The sequence below is a fragment of the Aotus nancymaae genome, unplaced genomic scaffold (genome assembly GCF_030222135.1).
Source record: "Aotus nancymaae isolate 86718 unplaced genomic scaffold, 86718_ANA_hifiasm-v0.15.2.pri h1tg000031l, whole genome shotgun sequence".
NCBI classification, from domain to species: Eukaryota; Metazoa; Chordata; class Mammalia; order Primates; family Aotidae; genus Aotus; species Aotus nancymaae.
Window position 1 is genome coordinate 490,016 of NW_026988444.1, and position 23,360 is coordinate 513,375.

At 44.7% G+C, this 23,360-nt stretch overlaps 1 protein-coding gene across 1 annotated transcript; it reads right to left on the reverse strand.

Annotated features, from left to right (window-relative positions):
- Nucleotides 1–523: 523 nt before the first annotated feature.
- Nucleotides 524–1,189, reverse strand: LOC105704700 (GTP-binding nuclear protein Ran-like). Its single transcript, XM_064383371.1, has one exon. It carries the CDS (start codon nt 1,172–1,174, stop codon nt 524–526), a length of 651 nt encoding a protein of 216 aa, XP_064239441.1. The 5' UTR covers nt 1,175–1,189.
- Between the last annotated feature and the right edge of the window lie 22,171 nt (nt 1,190–23,360).

Here is a 23,360-nt window from a genome sequence, read left to right on the forward strand (position 1 = left end):
AGAACCACTGTAGAAAGTTCTACTTGAAAGATGACTAGAAGTAACACTTCAGCTTAGGAGTGAGTTTATCTTCTCATTTGAAAATTTATATGCTCCAAAATGCTATAATTAAGTTATAGAGCAATAATAATTTTATTTTATTTTATTTATTTATTTACTTATTATTTTTTTTTTTAGATATTTGAAATGTAACTTTATTCTGATTCTAAACGAAAAGGAATGGGAATGACAGTAACAAGATTTCACCACTGAATATTGTGATGTGACTGCGGCAGTCTCGTATCTGAAACTCAAGGAATCAACTGCGTTCCAAACAGCTAAATATGCAGGTGCAAACAATGAAGGTATATTTTAAACTGCCACATTCACTCCGAAGCCCACTCATCTCCTTCAGCATCCCACACATGAAGCACATGTTCCGCTTAGCTAGATAATAATGAGGTGGCACACACGCTGCACCGCTGACCTCACAGGGCAGCTGCCTATCAAACTAGACTTCTGACACTGGGCTCCTGCTTCATTCTCATAGGTCATCATCCTCATCCGGGAGAGCAGTTGTTTGAGCAACCTCAAAGTCGTGCTCATACTGCGCTGCCAAAGCTGGGTCCATGACAACCTCGGGTGGGGCAAGAGCAGGCATGGCAACAAATGCCAAATTAGGGTCTCCAATGAGCTTCCTAGCAAGCCAGAGGAAGGGCTTTTCAAAGTTGTAGCTACTTTTGGCAGAAATGTCATAGTACTGAAGATTCTTCTTTCGGTGGAAGACAGTGGATTTTGCCTTCACTTTCCTGTCCTTAATGTCCACTTTGTTGCCACATAACACGATGGGGATATTCTCACACACTCGCACCAGATCTCTATGCCAGTTAGGCACATTCTTGTAAGTAACTCTGGATGTTACATCAAACATGATCCTGGCACCGTGGGCTTGGATATAATAGCCATCTCTCAGTCCGCCGAATTTCTCCTGGCCGGCCGTGTTCCACACGTTGAACTTAATAGGTCCTCTGTTAGTGTGGAACACTAGGGGATGCACCTCAACACCCAAGGTGGCTACATACTTCTTCTCAAATTCACCAGTCAAATGACGTTTCACAAAGGTCGTTTTTCTGGTACCACCATCACCAACCAATACAAGTTTAAACTGGACCTGGGGCTCTCCCTGCATAGCCATCACGGCGTTCCTTCCAGAAGCGTCTCCACGCCCATCTGACTCGCAATAATAATTTTAAACAAATTTTACCATTAAAATAAGGTGTGCCTATCAGGGAAAATTTAGAACATACAAAAAAAATTTTGAAATCACCCATAACTCTCTATCCGAGACCATCACTGTTAAGATTTTGATCCTTGTCTTTTATTTTGTATATGTAATTACAACATAAAATATAATTAGGCTCAAATTATATAGAGATGTAACATATTTTTCACACAATATTATATTATGCAAATTTTTCATGTCATTAGAAAATGTAAAACCTTGTTTTAAATGACTACATGTTGTTCCATTCTGTGGCTATTTTAACTTTTTTGGCAATTTCTCTACTGTTGGACATTTATGTTTACTCTTACAAGTAATGATTTGATTAATATCCTTGTACAGAAATCTTTGTGCACTTCATTCATTCAAGAAACATTTATTAGCATTTACCAAGCATCTCTCACAGTCTCAGGTACTGATGGTCCATTAGGGAATAGGACAAAATCCACACCTTCATAAAATTTACATTATAGTAGGGGAGATAAGCCATAAACAAATGAACAAATAGTGGGATATCAGAGCATAACTGCTCAAACAAATTAAGCAGAGTAATGGGCAAAGAGTGACCATGGAATAGAAGTTATTTTCGGCGTGGTCTTCAGAGAAGGCCTTTAAGGAACTGATGTTTGTGTACCGACCTGCGTGATCAGAAGGGGTCATTCATGGCATTCCAGACAATTCAGGAAGGATAGAAGCCCTAAGGAGGAAGGTAGCATGACAGATTGACAGAAACTCAAAAAGACCAGTGTGCTACAGTCAAAGGAGCAAGGGAGAGAGATCAAGACAGGAAGGTCAAGAGGTAGGCACTGGAGACTTTGGTCTGCATGGTGCATGCAGTGGGAAGTCACTGGAGGTGGGGTCAGAACATGATTGACGTGATTTACATTTAAATCAATGTATTCTAGATACTGAATTTAAAATCAGCTGTGGGGAGAAAGACTGGAAGAAGATCCCACCTCAATATGATACCCAAACCAGACAAAGATATCACAAGAAGAGAAAACTATAGACCAATGTTTCTTACAAATATAAATGTAAAATCCTTCAAGAAAAGGTTAGCAAACCAAATCCAGCAGCATATAAAAAGCATGATGCACCGTGACCAAGTGTGATGTGTTTCAGGAAGACAAGGTTGATTTAACACTCAAAAATCAACTAAGTGTTCTGGAGTCCTGGACATGTCCACTCTACTTTGTCAAAGAGAATCACAAGAAGCATTGTCCTTGAATGGAAAGACAGAGAGAACGTATGCTTTATTAAGATTTTAGTTTAGTGGTTCATAACCCACTGGGGCCACATGGTAATTAGAATGATGAATCACCTTTAAGTCCTGACTTTCTAGGAAATTCATATGGATGGATGCAAACGGGAGAAAGAATCCAGATCAAATTTTAGGCGCCTTATTCTGCAAGCTATCCACTTCCCCAAAAAATATCAGGGCTAAGTTGTCCAACACTCTGTATCTAAGATGCTCCCAAAAGAATTGCAAGCTACTTTACAGAGATGTTGCTTAAATATTTGACTGATGCTTGGCAGGACAAACTCTCATCAGCTCTCAAAGGAGATCCTATAGTTTTAATAAGTTTAGCAGGTTGTGATCTGTTTTTATCTCAAGGAAAAGGAAGGGATAGAACAAACTTTGGTGTGGGGGGTGCTAAGGTGATCTGGAGCTCTGTGTGGAGGATATGACAGCAGGAGAGATGGTCCAATGGAAAGACTATTTTTACTCCTTTAGTCCAAGATGGCTCTCTAGAGAGCCTGCATCAAAGACTCAGATCTACTGCCCATTAAAGACCTACTGCCCATTGGATAATAGGGGCAAGATGTGTCAGGAAAACCCCACCCAGCTGTGGGTGGTGTATGAGTTGGGTAAAAGTAAGTAGGCCATAAAGAGATAGACTACGTTGTGGTCTTCCTAGAGTCCACTTATGTGCTTGCTTGGATAGGAATAAGCTTCTTTTAAAACACACACAGAACAACAACAACAATGAAGCAAAGCCAAACAAAAACCTCTGCCCCTGTCCACCTCCATCTCTAAGGAGCCAGTACTAGGTGCCTGTCCTGCTTGCAATGAGAAGACTGCTGCTATTGATCTTGAATAAGAAGTCAGAATTGTGAAATAGTCTCTGACATTTGGTCTCAGTACTTGATTTTGAGGCCAACGAGCTGAAAATCGTGGGTTTAAAATGATTTGTTAGTAATAGACTCAGTGCTTCCATTAGTTCACTTTGCCAGTTGAGGTTTCCATTCTGTCAAAGGATTCCAGAATTCTCCAAGGCTTTTTGAGTTGAATCCATGTTGCATGATTTCCTTTGTCCACAAGGCCGTGAAGTCATCACTGACCGGCCTTGCACTATTTTCTTGTCTGTTCTGGCGAAACAAAGACTGTACATCCACATTTCAATGTGAAGGTCCTGGAAAGAAGGAAACTGTCGGAAGACTTCTGCAGGGTTCCCAAGTACCTACAGATTTCTTCCTGAGAATCAATGTCATGTGATCAAATACATTTTCCCATTCTCTCTCAAGAAAAGATAAGCTACCTAAATTTGTATGGTAGGTTAGTTAACTAAGTGCTTTTCCATAGCTCCAGGAAGCGATGTAAGGAGGGAGAAGAGTGCCAAGGAGAAATTCCTGCTGCTCAGGAGGAGGGAGGAAGAAGAGGAGGGAGGAAAGGGGCAAACACACCCTCAAACCAAACCCAGCTTTGTTAGCATATGGATGGATAATGAGAAGACAAGGATACAGGGAGGTGGCTGCCTTTGGCAAGAAGTACATTGGAAAGGCTCATTCAGGCCACATCATTCAAGATCTCTGCTCTGGTTTAAAAGAGCACACCAGCTTGAAAAGCTTAAAATGCTACTGGCAGACACTGTCTGACATGGAAATATCTCTAACCTCAAGATGATTTGCAATTAGCATTCTTTGTAGTGGCACAGTAACTGCCTCACAGGATTGCTGAGGAGATTAAGTAAGGTAGAGCTTGAGAAAGACCTCATTAGACTGTGATGGGCTACACAATTTTAGGTATTGTTATTTTCAGAGTCACCAAATAAAATTCGATTTGCATAAAAATATTTACTGTGGTCCTAGTAACAAGCTGGGGACTTTAAATTTGTGATTTAATTTAATCCTTACAATGACCCTGCAAGGCAGGTCTCTGTCTCATTGATTTTTTTTAAAGTAAAGATAATTTATAGCTTGTCCACAAAAAAATGCACTTCAAAGTGTGGGTGATATTTCCTGTGCATGCAAAGTATCTCTAAATGTAATCTTTGAAGACATAAGAACAATAATGTAGGGTTTGGGTTTAACTAGACTGTGTCACTAAGCCTGGAGTTATTAAACACAAATGCATATAGATCTTTTTGGCAGTCAGGGAGTGGTGGGTTGGCGTTCATTCATTTTCCAGGAAAATATAGAAAGGTAAGAGTGCACTGTGGAAAAGAGAGAAAGGGCACCTTTCTCAGGTTACCTGAGCTGCTAGCTACCACCTGACTAATTGTCATTGATGAGAGGATATTGGCTAGGTTCTCTCACGGTTTTTGTCAATCACTGCCTGGGAGAATGGGAAGAGAGGCTTGCAGTGGAGGGTGGAGGGGCGTGAGAGAAGATAGGTGTAGACAAAAAGTACAAGATGGTCCCAGGCCCTTCAGAGGACCTAAACAGGTGTCCCTTCTCGCATCACATTCCTTAGAATATCCTGGGCTGAAAAGAAGATACAGAGAGAGTAAGAGAGAGACAGCAAAGCTGGAAAGTACGGTCAAATATAATCACAGGGATAAAGAAGAGAAAATGAAGTTTCTGGATTTATTGGTAGCCACGCTTTTCTCAAATAGAGAATTGACTTTCAGCATGGCACTGTGACTCCCAGTGCTGAAGACTTGGGTCAAATCCAAGCAGATTCACTTGTCGGCTGTGTATTGTGGGCCAGCAGTGGTTTGAGGTGCTGAGAAGGGGCAGTGGGCGGAACCCAGCACCTGTCCTCGTGTGGTCCCAGGAGGCAGGGGTAAGACAGGTCAGTGGAGGTTGTGAAACTGAAGGACCATGCTCCGATGAGGAAGACGAAGTCGAGGGCCCGTAGCAGACCAGACTGAGCCCAACACACCGCAGCCTCGGAGCTGGAGAGGGAGCTGGCGACTGCTCCCCCAGGATCCTGTCCAGCTCTTCCTTTTATTTTGTTTTTTTCTTAACTTGTATTTTAGGTTCAGGGGTACTTGTGCAGGATTTCTATATAAGCAAATTGAGTGTTGGTGGGGTAGGGGAGCGGGGGCTGATGTACAAAATATCTTTTCACCCAGGTAATAAGCATAGGACCCGACAGGTAGTTTTGCAGGCCTCTCCTTCTCCCACCCTCCACCCACAAGTAGGCCCCGACGTCTGTTGCTCCCTTCTTTGTGTCCATGTATACTCTATCTTTAGCTTCTACATACAAGTGAGAACATGCAGTATTTGGTTTTCTGTCCCTGCATTCATTTGCTTAGGATAATGACAGCTCTTCATTCTAAAAGCAAGAGAATTCCAAAGAAGACATACAAATGGCTGACAAACATTTGCCAAGACGCTCAACATCATCCATCGTTAGGGAAATGCAAAGCAAAGCCGCACTGAGATGTCACCTCACACCCATTAGGAAGGTTACCATCAATAAAACAGAAAACAGCCAGTGTAGTGAGGATGTTCAAACCTTTGTGCATTGCTGCTGGGAATGTAAAATGGTACAGCCACTATGGGAAACAGTGTGGCAGCTCCTGAAAAAATAAAAAATAGAATTACCCTACCATTTAGTAATTCTATTTCTGAGTACATATTCAAAAGCATTGAAAGCAGGGTCTCGAAGAGGTATTTGTATACCTGTGTTCATGGCAGCATTCTCTACAATAGCCAAAAGGTAGAAGCAACCCAGGTATTCCTCAGCAGGTGAATCAATAAGCAAAATGTGCTCTATAAACTAAAAGGAATATTATTCAGCCTTTAAAAAGGAAGGATGTTTTGTCATATGCTACAGCGTGGATGAACCTTTTGGACATTATGCTAAGTAAAGTGAGCCAGTCACAAAAGGTCAAAACCATATGACTCCACTTCTACCAAGTCCCTGGAGTAATCACATTCCCAGAGACAGAAAGTAGAATGGTGGTGGCCAGGGAATGGAGGGAGAGGGGAATGGGGCGTTAGTATTCAACAGGTACAAAGTTTCCATTTTACAAAATCAAAAGAATTCTGTGGACGGACGATGGGGATGTCTGCATGACAAGAAGAGAGTATTTAGCACCGCTGAACTGTACGCGTAAAGGGGTTAAATGGTGGATTTTATGTTAGGTGTATCTTGCCACAGTAAAAAGGAATCGAGGGACAAAAGCAGATGCTAGAAGCTCAGGAAGTTGGAGATGCAGGAGAAAGGTGTCTTTGCTCCCAAGTGACATGGCTTCCCTTCCCCTCTCTAGGGAGAAGCTCCTCCTCTACTGTGGGTTTCTCATCCTCCTGAAGTCAGGGGACTGCACTCCGGGGATGGCTGTCGAGATTCATATTAATCTATTTTTCATGTGGAAAAAAATATGTTCTCCCAAGAGAGGCAGGACACATGGAATGACTGAGCAGGCCCTGGCACCCTCAGCCCAAAGACATAACAAAGCCAGTTCTACTCTGATCCTTCCTCTAACCCCTGCTGGGATCCTGCAGCCTGGGGTTAGAACGGCACCCTCATGCATGGATCAGGACAAATTCCCAGATGACCTTTATCCTAACCTCCTCCACCCCAGCTCTTTGGGGCTGCTGGAGATCCAGGGCTTTCATTACTCAGAGGGAGAAATGAATCCTGCCATTATTATATTCTAGTAATAACCTGTCAGACTCGTGAAAAGCCCTTGCTAGAGGACTCGGAAAACACTACAATGTTATTATGTGTGAAGAAAGCCCATTTGGTTTCTCCTGTGCTGGAGACAGATGTGTTTGTCAACCTTTGGAGGCCCTTGGCACGGAAATACAAGCATGGCGCCCCTACCCCGCCTGCAGGAGAAATTAAATCATAAAATAGAAAAAAAAAAAAAAAGAACAAGTATAAGGAAATTCACCAATGATCTTATTTCTTCCCACAGTGACTTCTTCGATAAGCTTTTAAAATATTTTTAAATTAATAGACTATCGTTGGAGCAGTTTTAGGTTTACAGAAACATTTAGCAAAAAGTACAGAGTGTCCGTGTATCCCTCAGCACCATTCCCCACCATTTCCTCTATTGCTAACACCTTGCTTTGGGGCTACATTTGCTGCGACTGATGAGACAGTGGTGACACATTATTATTAACTAAAGTCCACAGATGACATTCAGCTTCGCACTGTGCCTGGACATATTGTGTGGGTTTTGATACACACATAAAGACAGGTATCTACCATCATAGTATCATACAGAGTGGTCTAGCTGCCCTAAAAATCCTCTGTGCTCTGCCTATTCATTTCCCGTTTTCTCCTCCCAGCCAAACCCCTGGTAACTACTGATCCTTTTACGATCTCCTTAGTTGTGCCTTTTCCAGGATGGCATAGAGTTGGAACCGTGCAGTCTGTGGCCTTTTCAGGCTTTTTTCACTTAGTTACAAGCATTTAAGCTTCTGTCACGGCTTTTCACGGATTGATAGCTCATTTCTCTTTATCATTGGATGATAGTCCATTGCCTAGATGTGCCCGTTTGTTAATCTGATCACCTACTGAGGGACATCTCGGTTGCTTCCAAGTTTCATCAATTATGAATAAAGCTGCTATAAACATCTGTGTGCAGATGTTTGTGTGAACACACATTTTCAGCTCATGTGGGTAAATGCCAAGGAGTATGACTGCTGGATCAAAGCAAGACTATGTTTACTTTTGTAAGAAAGAGCCAAGTGTCTTCCAAAGTGCCTGTTCCATTTTGCATTCCACCAGCAGTTAACAAGTGTCTGCCGCTCCACATCCTCTTCATATCAAATGTTTTGTTTTTTGAGATGGAACCTCACTCTGTCGCTCAGGCTGGAGTGCAATGGCACCATCTAGGCTCACTGCATCCTCCGCTTCCCTGCTTCAGCCTCCCAAGTAGCTGGGATTACAGGCGCATCTGTCCAACTAATTTTTGTATTTTTAGTAGAGACAGGTTTCGCCATGTTAACCAGGCTGGTCTTGAACTCTTGAACTCTGGTGATCCACTGACCTCAGCCTCCCAAAATGCTGGGATTACAAGCGTGAGCCACTGCACTCCACTGATATCAAATGTTTATATCAAAAACATTTTCATTTGTCTTAGAGTGAGCTAAGCAGGTCATTACCCTGTGTTTTGAGTAACTCTGCACTGATGGGGATACATGTTGTCCTCTGGGAAACTCCTGCTCCATTTTGAGTCATGTTCTGGTCCTTCTGGTTCTTCTGGTTTTAAACACAGGTTGATTCCTTTAGAGACTTGGAGACTTTGGCACCTGCTTCGTTATTAGTAGAAATAAAACAATATTAGTTTCTAAAGTAATTAGAACCTAATTACTTTAGAAACTACTTTACTTCGAATAAAATAAAGTAATATTAGTTTCTAAAATCACTCTGTGACCCAGTATGATTACAGTAACTCATTTCCAGCTGTCCCCAGCCACCCAAAGTCTAGTGGCCAAGGATATTACCATGATGAGCATGTGCTCCTATGCATGGGTGTCCTCCACTGTGCACGTTGAACTGGTGTTCCCTCAGATGAGTTCTCTACAGTGGAGTTTTTAAAAGTGCTGTGAGGTGCTTTAGTGGATGTTGCAGGGAGGAACACTGGGCTCTTGGCAAGGTCTGGCTTTTCAATTACAAAGATGATGCTCTCAGACAGGGTGGTCAGGGGACTCAGAGAGAATGAGGGCTGAGATTCCTCAAGAACATGACAGATTTACTATTATTCATAAAACAATCCAGCTATAGACTTTTCCATCCTCACAGTGAAATTGTGGACCTGAGCTGCTTTGCTGGTGGCACTTACTACCCCCTTGCCTCCCAAATGCCGTCACTGGAGCCCCAGGACCACACCTTCCTCCCTGCCGCTCCACAGAGTGGGTCTGAGATGTAGTCTCAACATGTGGAGGCTGAACAGTGACTCACGAGGGCAAGGAATTCAGATGTGTAGTTTCTGCATTTCCCCCCTGAGCTTCTGAAGTATGCTGGTTCACCTTTCTGATTGGCAAACATTTTCTGTGTTAAGAGGGAAAAAAAGTTCACCATGTAAAACATTGAGTGCTCAAATATGCATTTGGGTTGGTTAACAGAAAACGTATATGTCAACATCCAATCTCGTAAAACCTAAAGGTTAAGACCTTTGCACAAAGATTACTTTTGTACTAGTAGTTTTCAAAATAGTAAATGTAGCTGTTGCCTTAGTCTGTTTGTATTGCTATAAAAGAATACACAGGGCAGGTGATTTATAAAGAAAAGAGTTTTATTTATTTATTTATTTATTTTTGAGATGGAGTCTCTCTCTGTTGTCCAGGCTGGAGTGCAGTGGCACAATCTTGGCTGACTGCAACCTCCACCTCCCAGGTTCAAGCAATTATCCTGCCTCAGCCTCCCGAGTAGCTGGGGCTACAGGCATGTGCCAGCATATCTTGCTAATTTTTGTATTTTTAGTAGAGACGGGGTTTCACCATATTGGCCAGACTGGTCTCAAACTCCTGACCTCGTGATCCACCTGCCTTGGCCTCCGAAAGTGCTGGGATTACAGCCGTGAGCCACCGCACCTGGCCAGAAAAGAGGTTTATTTGGCTCGTAGTTCATCATGTCTAAGAGAAGCATGGCGTCAGCATCTGCTTCTGGTGAGGGCTTCAGAAAGCTTCCATTCATGGTAGAGGGTGAAGGAGGAGCAGGTGTCATCGGGGAGAGAAGAAGGAAGAGAGAGGAGAGGGAAGTGCCAGGTTTTATCCAACAACCAACCCTTGCAAAAACCAATAGAGCAAGAACTCAGTCTTTCCTGTGGGAAGGACACTGAGCCATTCGTGAGGGATTCACCAGCATGAACACAACCTCTCCCATCAGGCCCCACCTCCAACACTGGGGATCACATTTCCACACGAGGTTTGAAAGGGACAAATATTCAAACCGTATCACCCATTATAATTAAAGTGACTTCATTTGTTAATATTTGATCCATACTTGCTTTTTAAGAAGGTGTTAAATAATTACATAGTAACTGCCAAGCAGCACAGAAACACGATCCAAATGTGCATCTTAACATTAACATAAGTGCTAGAATCAGTTTCATTGTGGTAGAATACATACGTGGTAGAATACCACATGAGTGGTAGAATACATGCAACATAAGTGGTAGAATCAGTTTCATTGTCAAGGGCCAATCACTCATCCAGAAATAGCACACTAGGGAGGAGAATCTCCATGGCCTGAATAATGTCCTTGGAGTGAAATTTGTGTCTTTGGGGCACTGGGGCCTGTCCTCTTGATGTGTATATTGCCAGCACCTGTGGCCTAATTCAACTTTGCAAAGGAAGAGACACAGCTGAGAGTCCAGGCTGTGGTCATCAACCCTCCACAAAAGATGGGGTTGCAGAATTACAGAATGATGAAGCTGTTCACGGAATCCAGAAGCCACAGGGTCAGCCCTCTCCCTTCTGGTGAAACTGCACTTAAATGAGACTAGGAGGAGAGTTGGTCTGTTCACTCTTAAGGAGGCTTCAGGAAATAAATTTCCTCAACCTCCCTTGGTAACTAGTCACTCTTAAAATTCTTCTCTGACATGAGTTTCTTTGGATCTCATTTGTTAAAATGTCAGTTCGGGCCGGGCACGGTGGCTCACACCTGTAATCCCAGCACTTTGGGAGGCCAAGGCGGGTGGATCATGAGGTCAAGAGATCGAGACCATCCTGGTCAACATGGTGAAACCCCATCTCTACTAAAAATACAAAAAATTAGCTGGGCACGGTGGTGCGTGCCTGTAATCCCAGCTACTCAGGAGGCTGAGGCAGGAGAATTGCCTGAACCCAGGAGGTGGAGGTTGCGGTGAGCCGAGATCGTGCCATTGCACTCCAGCCTGGGTAATAAGAGTGAAACTCTGTCTCAAAAAAAAAAAAAAAAAAATGTCAGTTCATGGGATCACGGGATCCTCTCATAGAAATGCTAAAAGGGACCTTAAGGGTCAGCTAGTCTTGCCTCAAAAATGACAAGTTAGAGACTCAGACCCAAAGAAGTTGAAGAATGTGCTGAAATCACACAGCAAATGGGGGGCAGAACAGAAAGTCTCACAGGTGCTTCTTCTTTCTTTCTTTTTCTTTCTTTCTTTCTCTTTCTTTCCTTATTTAATTTAATGGAGTTTAATTGAGAAAAAAAGAAATAAATTATTTGTGAACTGGGCAACCTCTAGAATCACAGCAGATTCAGAGCAACTCCAGAGGTGCCTCATGGTCAGAACAAATTTCTAAACAAAAAAAAGGGATGTGATATACAGATACTGGAAACGAGGTACAGAAACAGTGGGATTGATTATAGCTCAGCATTGACTTATTTGGACACAGTTTGAACACTCAGCATTCTACGAGTGGTCGAAGTGTGGCCGCTGGGATTGGCCCACACTCAGTTATTGTTACAGGTGCATACTACTAAGTTAGGTTTTCAATCTTGTTGGCAGAGACACAACAAAAAAAGAAAATTTCATGTCAATATCCCTGATGAACATCGATGTGAAAATCCTCAATAAAATACTGGCAAACCGAATCCAGCAGCACATCAAAAAGCTTATCCACCATGATCAAGTTGCCTGCATCCCTTGGATGCAAGACTGGTTCAACATACGCAAATCAATAAACGTCATCTATCACATAAACAGAACCAATGACAAAAACCACATGATTATCTCAATAGATGCAGAAAACAAGACCTGTGATAAAATTCAACACCCCTTCATGCTAAAAACTCTCAATAAAATAGGCATTGATGGAACGTATCTCAAAATAATAAGAGCTGTTTATGACAAACCCACAGCCAATATCATACTGAATGGGCAAAAGCTGGAAGCATTCCCTTTGAAAACCAGCATAAGATAACGATGCCCTCTCTCTCTCACCACTCCTATTCAACGTAGTATTGGAAGTTCTGGCCAGGGCAATATAAAAGTATTTAAATAGAAAGAGAGGAAGTCAAATTGTCTCTGTTTGTGGATGACATGATTGTATATTTAGAAAACCCCATCGTCTTAGCCCAAAATCTCCTTAAGCTGATAAGCAACTTCAGCAAAGTCTCAAGATACAAAATCAATGTGCAAAAATTACAAGCATTCCTATACACCAATAATAGAGAGCCAAATCATGAGTGAACTCCCATTCACAATTGCTACAAAGGAAATAAATACCCAGGAATACAACTTCCAAGGGATGCGAAGGACCTCTTCAAAGAGAACTAAAAACCACTGCTCAAGGAAATAAGAGAGGACACAAACAAATGGAAAAGCATGGATAGAAAGAATCAATATCATGAAAATGGCCATACTGCCCAAAGTAGTTTATAGATTCAGTGGTATCCCCATCAAGCTACCATTGACAGAATTAGATAAAAACTACTTTAAATTTTATATGGAACCAAAAAAAAAACCCACATAGCCAAGAAAATCCTAAGCAAAAAGAACAAAGCTGTAGGCATCACTCTACCTGAGTTCACACTATACTACAAAGCTACAGTAACCAAAACGGCATGGTATTGGTACCAAAACAGTTATATAGTCCAATGGAACAGAACAGAGGCCTCAGAAATAATGCCACACATCTACAGCCATCTGATCTTTGACAAATCTGACAAAAACAAGTAATGGGGAAAGGATTTTCTATTTAATAAATGGTATTGGGAAAACTGTCTAGCCATATGCAGAAAACCAGGTGCTACTTTCTACCCATTCTTCTCTGTCCCCTTCGGAGTTCCCTGATCTGCTCTTCCATGTGTTTATTTTAAGAAAATACAAGAGAAAGGAAGGGGGTATCAGAAGGACAGTTCATCCCTGCCCTGTATGGGGCCTTGAAACTACTCTGCCTCGGGCATATGCTCTGGTTCTCCTGGGCACAGAGCCAGGTTCATTCCCTCCTGCTATACATCAATGTGGATTTCATACACAACTATGAAAGGCTCCCAGAGTGGCAGCAACACTCTTACCATCATCTGCGCGAATCAACTCAGATGTAGGGGTAGGGTTCCCTACCCCTTGCCTCTAGGTCTGACTCATGTTTAGGATAGGGAGAGCCACAAAAGAAAGTGAATCTCCAACTTCACTTCCTCTTCTTCTCCACCTCCTCTTCTTCCTCCTCCTTCTTCCTCTTCCTCCTCTTCTTCTTCTTTCTCTCCCTCTTACCCTTGTGCCCTGGTTCTTCCCTGTAGCCCTTTGGAGCCAAGCATCTCAGGAACACAGCCACCTCCCTGAAGGCTGCTGGTGTCCAGGGACGGGCATTATGGCTGAGCAGCATCCTCGCTCTCATCACCCCGGCCTGAGGTGAAACATGAGATCATTGCTGTGCATGAATTGGGATGGAGGACATGGCTTTCATGATGCTCTTGCCTAAACCTGTGAATCGAAGCACAGAGGACAGACGGCGATGCAGCTGCATGGCAAACGTTCCCATGGATCATTAAAATATGTCACTGTTTTATGTGCATCTTTAATAAGAAGAGGCTTTTTATCATCTCCTCTATAATAGGCATTGCTAAGCAGGCTCACAAAGGGTTTTGAAAAATATTTCATTGATATTTCAAGTAACCCTTTAAAAAAACCCTTTAAAAGCCAAAATTAATTCATAACTAAAATCTAATCCATACTTAAGGAGCTTACCCATCAGAAGACAATGGTGTTTTATTCTGAAGAATGATGTATGTAAGTAAGGTCCGACAGCCCTGTCCGAGGGTTCCCAGCGTACTGCTTTCTGTGGGGTCAGAGCATCACATGTGGGCCTTGCCGTGGTCCAATATCTTAATTTAACTGAGCTATTCATCTTGGCCCACACACATCCCTACTGAGCACTCACGATGCTCAAAGGATTGTGTGGGGCTTGATTAGAGCAAGCTGCCTCCAGCCAGGATTTCACAGTCAGCAGGGATAAAGCCGGATGCACTCTGTACCTTTGGGCACAAGCTTCCTGCTCTGAGGCATGCCTGCCACCTCCGCCAGGCCCATTTTGACCTTATAGCTGTCCAGGTGGATACATCTGAGTGAATGGTGCTGTGGAAGTGCTGGCCTGTCAGCAGGCACCTGTCACCAGGAAGGTGAGGGGATGCCCAACTGGTAGCTGCCAGGATGCAGGGGCCACAGCACCGGGCGCTGGCCACTTGGGGGAAGCAGGCTTGGAGACTTGGATGTCTTGCAGCCCCCGACTCCTCTGTCCAAAAGCTCAACCCCACCTTGGGAGAACGAATTTGCCTTGGGGAGGCGGCGATGGTCAAAATTGTCACTGAGGAGCAGCAAGGTGTGATTGAACATTTTCAGAGTGAAACATCCTAATTTAGCCTTAAAAAATCCCAAGTTCTGGATTAGCATGAATATTTTACAACAAATTTCTCTTCTTACCATTCCTGGCAGCTGAGACTACAGAGATGGAGCGCTGAGCTCTGGATGCAAATTCATTTGATCAACTAATTGGCCGTCTAAGTCACTGTACATAATTAGACCCAGAAATGAAGACCAAAATAAGGTGCTAACATCCCAAGCAATGAGCTCATCCTTTCTCTCTCTTTCGAGAAAGGATGTGTACACATCCTCACCACCATGACTGTAAGTTTCCTGAAGCCTCCCCAGAAGCAGAAGCTGCTATGCTTTCTGTACAGCCTGCAGAATGTGAGCCAATATAATCTCTTTTCTTTATGAATTACCCAGTCTCAGGTATTTACAGTGGTGCAAGAATCAACTAACACAGATCTGAAGTTAGACCACCGGTGTTTTCTTAAGAAGAGAAGCATAGTAGACAGTGGGAGCCACATTGCTGCCCGAGTGTCACAGGCTTTGCTTCTAGGGTCTGCCACGGACTCACCAGAGGTGGTGGGAGGGTCACCTGCACACACGGAGTTGGTTGTGGCTTCAGTTATAATGTGATACCCCATGAAGAACTCTTCTTTTCTGGGATATTTTTTTATCTCCAAGTCTCTGGAGAGCTCTGAGCATACTGCAGGAAAATGCAGGCTAATGCTGAATCCTTCATACCTGTGAGCTGGGAATTGGAGTGTAAACCCCGCCTTGAGTTCTGCCTGGAAAGACTGGGGGTAAAGTGTGCGTTTGGGGTCAGAGGCAATTCTCTCCTAGACTCCACTCCACAGACTGAGTGATCTATAGTGAGATATAAAGGACAGCAGAAGAGAATCAGGCAGAAAGTCTTAATTCTGAATAAATAAAGTGCAGCTCGATGCTGTATAGGCTGAGTGTCTCTTATCTGAAATACTTGAGACCAGCATGTTTCTGATTTTGAATTCTTTTGGGTTTTGGAATATTTGCATATACGTAATGTGATATCTTGGGGATGGGACTCACGTCTAAAGATGAAATCCACTTATGTTTCATGTAGACCTTAAACACAGCCTAGAGGTAATTTTATAGCACATTTTAATCATTTTGTGCATTTGACTTCATTTTGACTGTGACCTGTCACGGGGTCACGTGTGAAATTTTCTTCTGTGGATTATGTTGGTGCTCACAGTTCTGGATTTTGGACTTTGGATTTTCAGATCAGGCATGCTCATATCTTGTTCCAATTAGAAGCATCTCATCCTATAAGGATAAAGTCAGAGGTCATCGTAAGAAAACTCCACCCTCGTTTGATGGGGAGGTGTGGCTCCCGGTTTCTGCTCATTTTTCCTTTTGCCTTTTCCTCCTTTTTGTCTCATTTTCCTGGAGAATTTGACATCTCTTCTCTTCCCAGCTTCTACTCATTTTTCCTTTTGTCATTTTTCTCTCGTTCTCTCCTCTCCTGGAGAGTTTGACCTCCCTCCCAGCTGCGCCTCTCCCAGTCTCCCCGTTGAGCCCACCTAAGGCAGGAGCCTCTACTGCTGGCTGCAGCCGGTTCTCCACTCAGTCCTAGAGGGGGTTCCCCATGGGCACCACTTTGCTGCACAAATCCAACAATCGCTATTTCCCATCACACGTAGAATAGAACCAAACACCGCCTCTCGGCCCTGGGGACCCCTCCAGACCCAGCCTCTGCCCCCTCCTCACCTCACTCCCCACTGCTTCCTTGCTTTGGCCACTTGGGCCACTCTCTGTCCCAAGCTGGCTCCAAGCTGGCTCCCACATCAGTCTCCTGTACCCTCTCCCTCAGGGAGCACTGCACAGCCCATTCCCTCCTTCCCTCTCTTGTGCTCAAATGTCACCCCCTTCCCGACCACCCTGTGTAAAACAGATTCACACATACACTGAGGTATGTGTGTCTCTATGTACATATCACCACAATTTTCCAAAGTTAGTACTGCAACAATCGAAACCATTGAATGGTATGCTTTAAACAGGTGAATTGTAGGCACATGAATTATATCTCAATAAAGCTGTTTGAAAAACGAAGCAAGAATTCTTACTCCCCTGAGGCTCATGTCAGCTCCATGAGAATGTCTGCATTCTTGGTTAGTCCTTATGGAAAATAGAGAATAGGCGGGCTCCCGGCGCCCCTCTGCTGTGTGGGTGGCGCATCTCCACCCCACCCGGCTCCAGTGCTCTGGCTGGGATGTGTTACAACTCCATCCAGGCAGGGATTGCTGCTGCCCTGCCCAGCCTCCTTGGGAGCTGGATCGTGGGTGGAACCTGGCAGCAGGCACCAACCGACAGACCCTGCATGCTGAGAGGCAAGCAGCCATGCGGGCAAGACTATTGTATAAACATGATCTCTTTTCAGCCTTAATCCAGTGGATTAGACACAGCTGTGTTCATTCTGCTGGTTCTTTCACTTCACAGCTGCTCCATGCACTTTGATTGACAAAAGTCCAGTCTGTTGAGGTACAAGTTGTTCTTCGTAATTAATGATTTGCTCCTCCATTGCAATTTGCTCTAGATTTGCTCACTTTCAAGATGCCACTTGGCCATCTTCTGTATTTCAAGTGATGATGAAAGAGAAGCATGGATTATATAATGTGGTTTCCAGGCACGCGGGACTGTTGACTTCTTCTGACTTGCACCGGTTTGTGCCTTTTCAAAGTTCTCCAGGGAGTTGGTGGAAATGTGCAGAATATGGAAGGGAAGGAGAAATGTGCTCCAAGAACAGGACAATTGATGGCTGCTCACAGGCTGGGCAAGTCCAGCATGGTCCTTTAGGGAAGCAGCATCTTTTAAAGAGAGCAGGGGAGAATCGTCTACAACTCAGCTCATCCTCCCCCGACCCCTTTAAAATGTTACTGAAACCAGCAGAGCCACTTTATACCAAGATATTTGTACTTACTCTAAAACACTCATTCCAGGGACAAGTAGCCATTCCTGGATAACGTTCCACTTTTTTTTTTTTTTTGAGATGGCGTCTTGCTCAGTTGCCCAGGCTAGAGTAAAGTGGCATGATCTTGGCTCACTGCAACCTCCACCTCCCGGGTTCAAGCAATTCTCCTGCCTCTGCCTCCTGAGTAACTGGGATTATAGGCGCCCACCACCACGCCCAGCTAATTTTTGTATTTTTAGTAGAGATAGGGTCTTACCACGTTGGCAAGGCTAGTCTCAAACTCCTGACCTCAGGTGACCCACCTGCCTTGGCCTCGCAAAGTGCTGGGATTACAGGCGTGAGCTACCACACCCGGCTGAACTTTCCATTCTTGATACTTTAATATAATATATCTCCAATACAACATCATGAAGACACATTACACATACCCATGTGCAGGTGTGCAGACACACACAAGCTCTCTTCCAGTTTCTTTTCTTTTTCCAAGATTGTCTCTAATTTCCAAACCAATCAATCACGATGAGACCACTGGAAGCAGAGGAGCCTCTGCACCCAGCTGAATTTCTAATTCAACAAACTATAAGATGTGTGACATGAGCCCATTTGACAGACGGAGACACTGTCAGACTCAAAGAACATGAAGATCTTGCGCAAGGCCACCAGGCCATGGGGAGTGGAGCTTCGCTCAGTGTATTGACCCTACAGCTCACGCTTTTTCCATGAAGCCAAATGCTTTTCTAGTGGCCCAGTGAGGGGTGAGACCCACACAAGACAATGCACCTACCTTCATAGGATGCCAGTAAGACACACAGGGTGCCAATAAGACACAGGCACCCAGTGTCGAGTCCCTCAACTAGAAACTAAAGTTCTATTACTATGTTCCTATGTTTCATCTCATGTGTACAAAGCAAAGACACCCTAGATCATTTGATAATATTAGAAACGCTCTGGCATTGTGTCATTATCATTCTGGACCATTGTTTCATCATGGGAACAGAACCACATGCACAGACACCAGTCATCAGGAACAAAAGCATTGTTGTCTGGGCTCAGGCAATCATCCTTGACAACAGGATATACTCTGTCTGAATATGACATAGGCTACTATAAAGAACAGCATGTGTGTGTGTGCGTGTGTGTGTGTACATGTGTGGGTGTATGCACTGTGTTGCTATTGATTGTAACACTCATATGCTTGCTCCTGCCATTCCTCTGCTGCTGTTTGATTATTGAGGACCTCTGCCAGGAGATAAATCAGTTATTGAAGGTGGAACTCATCTAATTAATACCTGTTTGTATCCACAACATTTAGCATGCCTTCTTTCATAAAGACATCCGCAATATGCGAAATTTACCCTTCTTTATATTGAAATTCTAGTTGAGGAGCTCGGTAAATGTGAATCCAGGTCTCTGAAGTGGTATCTAAAAGTTCTGTGGCTGTGTATTTGGGTGCAGAGTTGAGCACCAGAGACCAGACTGTACCCTGGACCTCAGCAGAGATCACAGGCAGGTTATGAAAACCTCGTCTGGGCAGGACACACATGGTCTGGAAGAGCAGGGCTTTCAGGTGCAGAGCTGGGACCTGAGCCCTGATGAAGTTCTCATCTGAGGTCAAAGTTAGAGCCATGGCTGGAGCAAGACAGGGAAAGCAGAGAAGGAAAGCTGAGATGTTTGATGCTTAGCTCTCTATCAGAAAAGCTTAAAGTTGCATTTAAATTTTTTTCCAATTGTTCTCCCTCTCAGTGAATGCCCCAGTAGATACCTAGGGGTCATCAGTGACCCTTTCCTTTCTCCCTGGAACCATCTGCCTGCCTCTCATCTAGTGCTATCAGTTTTCCACCTTCCCAGTGTCTGTCAAGTTCACCTCCATCCACCACCACTTCAGCAGCCCTTTCCAGCCTTCCATCAAGTCTTGCCTGGACAGTTGCAGTGTTTCACCATCTCCTCCACCTGCACTCCCTCCTGCTTAACTCAAAGGAGTCTCCCCCTGCCATGGGAGGGATGTTTGGGAAATGCAGCTGTCCTCCTGGGAGCTGTCTGCCTGAAGCACTGTACAGCATCCCACCTGCAGGCTAAAGACATGTGCCTTAGACACAGCCTCTGGCCCTGCACGGTTTGATCCACTGGCCTCCCTGGCTCCATCCCACTGCTCTGTTGCACTCTCTCTCTGCCCCCGCCCACTGCTTTCTCACCACCCGGCCTTTATATAGTCTGCTCCTCCTACCCAGACCCCCTTTTCTCCCTCTTTCCTCAGGTGAGTCTTGCTCACCTGCCAAATCTCAGGACAGCTATCACCTCTCAAAGAAAGTTCCCCTACCTCCCTAAATCAAACCCCACCTGTGCTTGCATGTGAATCTGTGCCTGTCCCACGGGTAGTGAACTGTTGCCCATTGTGCGTTACTTACAGCTTAGCAATTACTGTTTGTCTCGCAAAGGACCATGGGCTTCTCCAGGTGGAGGCCACGATTGCTGTGATCATCATATCCCCAGCATTTAGCAAGTGACTAGGACGTGGTAAGCTCTGGTAGATGCTTGGTGACTGAAGGAAGGAATCAATGCTGTGTTTTGATTGCCTTGGTTCTAGGACAATGGTGACCAGTTAGTGCCAGGATCTTTGATGGTCAATCCACCAGTTGTCATTCAGAAGCTTGACTCTGCCTGGTATGAAACAACCACACACCAGTCAGGCAGACCGCTGCCAGCCTCTCTGAAAGGTTTACATTTCCAACCAAGCTGTATATCAATCACAAGACTCTGCATGATAAAAAGAAATTTTTTAAAAAGCCTTTTTCCTCAGCCTCTACCTGCTCTGTGGATGCCCATTCAAATCAGGTGGATGGCAGGGCAGTTGAAGGTACTGCTGTCCATAGCAAGGGGATATAGAACCAATATTTCCATAAGAATTGGCGTGTATTTATTGAAGTGTGTATTAAAAACAGGTATAGCTGGCATGTGTAGCCATCCTGGGACTTTACAGATACTACTGCTTAGAATAAAGCTAAATAAGAAAGAAAAGAAACGGGTAAAATTCATTTACAAAGTCTGTATATAGAAAAAATAAGTTAAATCGGGGGTCGGCGAGCTGTGGCTCAGGCCAAAGCTGACCACAGCCTGTTTTTGTATAGCTCATAAGCTGAGAATTCTTTTTCTTTTTAAAAGAGTGGAAAAGAGATAAATAGATTACAGAGATCAATGTGGTTCATGGTGTCAAATACTTACAACACGGCCCTTTACAGGAAGAGGTGTCTGACCTTGAACTCTAGACTCACAGTAGGCAGACGTGGGCAGGTGTGGCCGCATGGCGGAGGTGGTGTGTGGATGGACATTTGGGAAACACGGTGATAAGAAAGTTAGGTCAGAAGTCAGGCACACCTGATCCAAATCTCTACCACTTTCCTGCTCTGTGAGGCTGGATGAGCTATTTGACCTTCCTGAGGCTTAGCTTTCCAGTCTGTAAAATAGGAAGAATAATACCTGCTTCATACGTTTGAAAATGATTTAAAAGCTGTTGAAACCCCTCAAACACTTTAAGCCTTGAGAGAGATGTGACTATGATCTGAGTCACAGATGGTTCTAACGTCTGTTTTTCAGATTATAGATTCCCTTGCATTTTTATTTTTCTCATTCTGTACAATGACTAGAGAGAGCCGAATAACTTCATTCACGGATGAAAAACTCCTGCCTCCTTAATTAATGAGCCTCGTGGTAGATTAACTTCCCCCTTTGTTTCCCTGCTTTGCTTAGACCAGCCAAAACCCACGACAAACATTTCCTCTGTAAAAAATGTTAAATGTGCCCTTCCCGAAAAGAATCACTGCCTATAACCAATCAAATTGTGGTAACTATTAATATACACCAACTTTGTATGAAAAATGTAATCCTGCTCAAAAAAAGCTCCTCTAACTGCCTGTATAAGTGAAACCTTAACTTTCTTACTTTGACACTTTGATTCCATTTCTTGGAGTTGATGTTTCTAGATGGGCCATCCTCACACTTGGTGTTTTAGGAAACTCTCTTTATCCATTGATTGTGCTTAATGCCCCAGCTGGGTCCTCCGAGAGGCAGATGCTGGAATGGAGTTAGGACTACCAGAGGATTGCTGGGAATTGGCCTCTGTGAAAGATGAGAGGGAGGTGGATTGGACAGGGAGCACCTTCAGATGCAATGCATCTCTGCCAAGGTCTCAGTCAACCACACAGGGAGCAGTTTCCACACTGGGTAGAAACTGCCAGGCTCCAGTGTCTGTGCTCAGTTAGTGTCTGGGGACAGCCTGGAAGGAGTGTGGGGGAAGCTGGAGGTGCACTGGCTGGAGCTCACTGCACCCCTGCAGCTGACCGGCTGGTTCTCTCTTGCAAGGAGATGTTTGCTGTGCTTTCTCCTGGATGCTGCAGCCCATCCCTTGCTCCCTGGGCCTGTGCTTCTCCACACATGTGCTGCAGCTGCACCAGCAGGGCACCAGTGGGCTTCTAAGGAGGGTGCCAGTGGTACTCCTTTTCACCCTCCTCCACTATCTGTTGTAAATTCCCCTCACCCTGCACCATCCACTTGGTAGATATGGGGGCCTTACCTGGTGATGTGACCCAGACCCCATCCCAGGAGGAAGAGTTCTGGTCGCATCCCTTCTCAGGTGGGGGCTGCTGCGTGCCTCCACTCGTCATCACAACGGGTCAAGAGAACGTAAGAAGTTCACACAAGTGCATCACCGGAGCTCCTCGTGGGTCCCTCCTGGCCCTACTGTGTTGAAAGCAGTCTTGACCCTTCTGAAGACCAGAGCTGATGACCTCTGCCAAGATGGTAAGTCCTCTTTTACCCACTGATTCCTGGGTGGAAGGGGCCCCCGGTGCTGTGTGGGAATTCTTGAAGTCTCCCTGTCAGCAAAGCGCACCTTTGAAAACCAGAATGTTGAGACCCGAAGAGCCCTGACTTGCAGGGCAGGGAGGCAACAGCCTCGGGGTCGAGTCTTTGGAAGTTCGGCGTGTTAGCCTGGGTCCACTAGAGGCTGACGCCCAGGCAGTCTGAGACTTTTGGCTGAGATTGGGGGATAAAGGAATGGGAACCAGAAGTAGAGGGAGCACCATAGACCAGTGCAGTGAAGAAGAGAGACGGAAAGAGGAGCAGGTGGAAATTGTCGCAGGCTGTAGCCCAGTCCCGAGAGAGGTCTGGCCAAGCCAAGGGGGAGTTCTCCAACTGGTTACCCACTAGAACTGTCCTGTGGAAGATAAAGAGGGAGGAAACAAGGTTGAATAGGAAGAGCCTTTCCGCTGTCATCCGAGAAAGAAAGGGGCGAAGAGGCAGCACTGGGCAGGGCCAGACCCCTGACCACACGACCGCACGAACACTGCAGATCTGATGAAGACGCAGGGCCCTCCTGAGCAAAGACTGCTGGTGAGGGGGACTTCACATTGGGTGGGTGGGCCCAGGCCCCAGTGCTCGGGTGAGCCTGGCCTGAGCCCAAAAGCTGGGGTTGACCAGAAGTTGCTAAAGGCTGGAAGCTGCCAGCTCACTGCCCCTTGAGCAGGCTCTTTTTTTAAAAAAAAATGAGTGCTCACCGCATCTTTCAAAAAATTGATACATAATATTTGTACATATTTATGGGATCTGCATGTTAATTTGTTGCATGTATATAATGTATTCTTTTTCATATGTGGAAACTAAAACAGTGCATCTCATGGAGGTAGAGAGTAGAGTGATGGTTCCCAGAGACTGGGGGCGGGGGTGGGGCGAGGGGTGGGCG

Excerpts from the sequence above, each read along its gene's own strand:
- LOC105704700 (XM_064383371.1), bottom strand. The coding sequence starts at position 1,174 with ATGGCTATGCAGGGAGAGCCCCAGGTCCAGTTTAAACTTGTATTGGTT.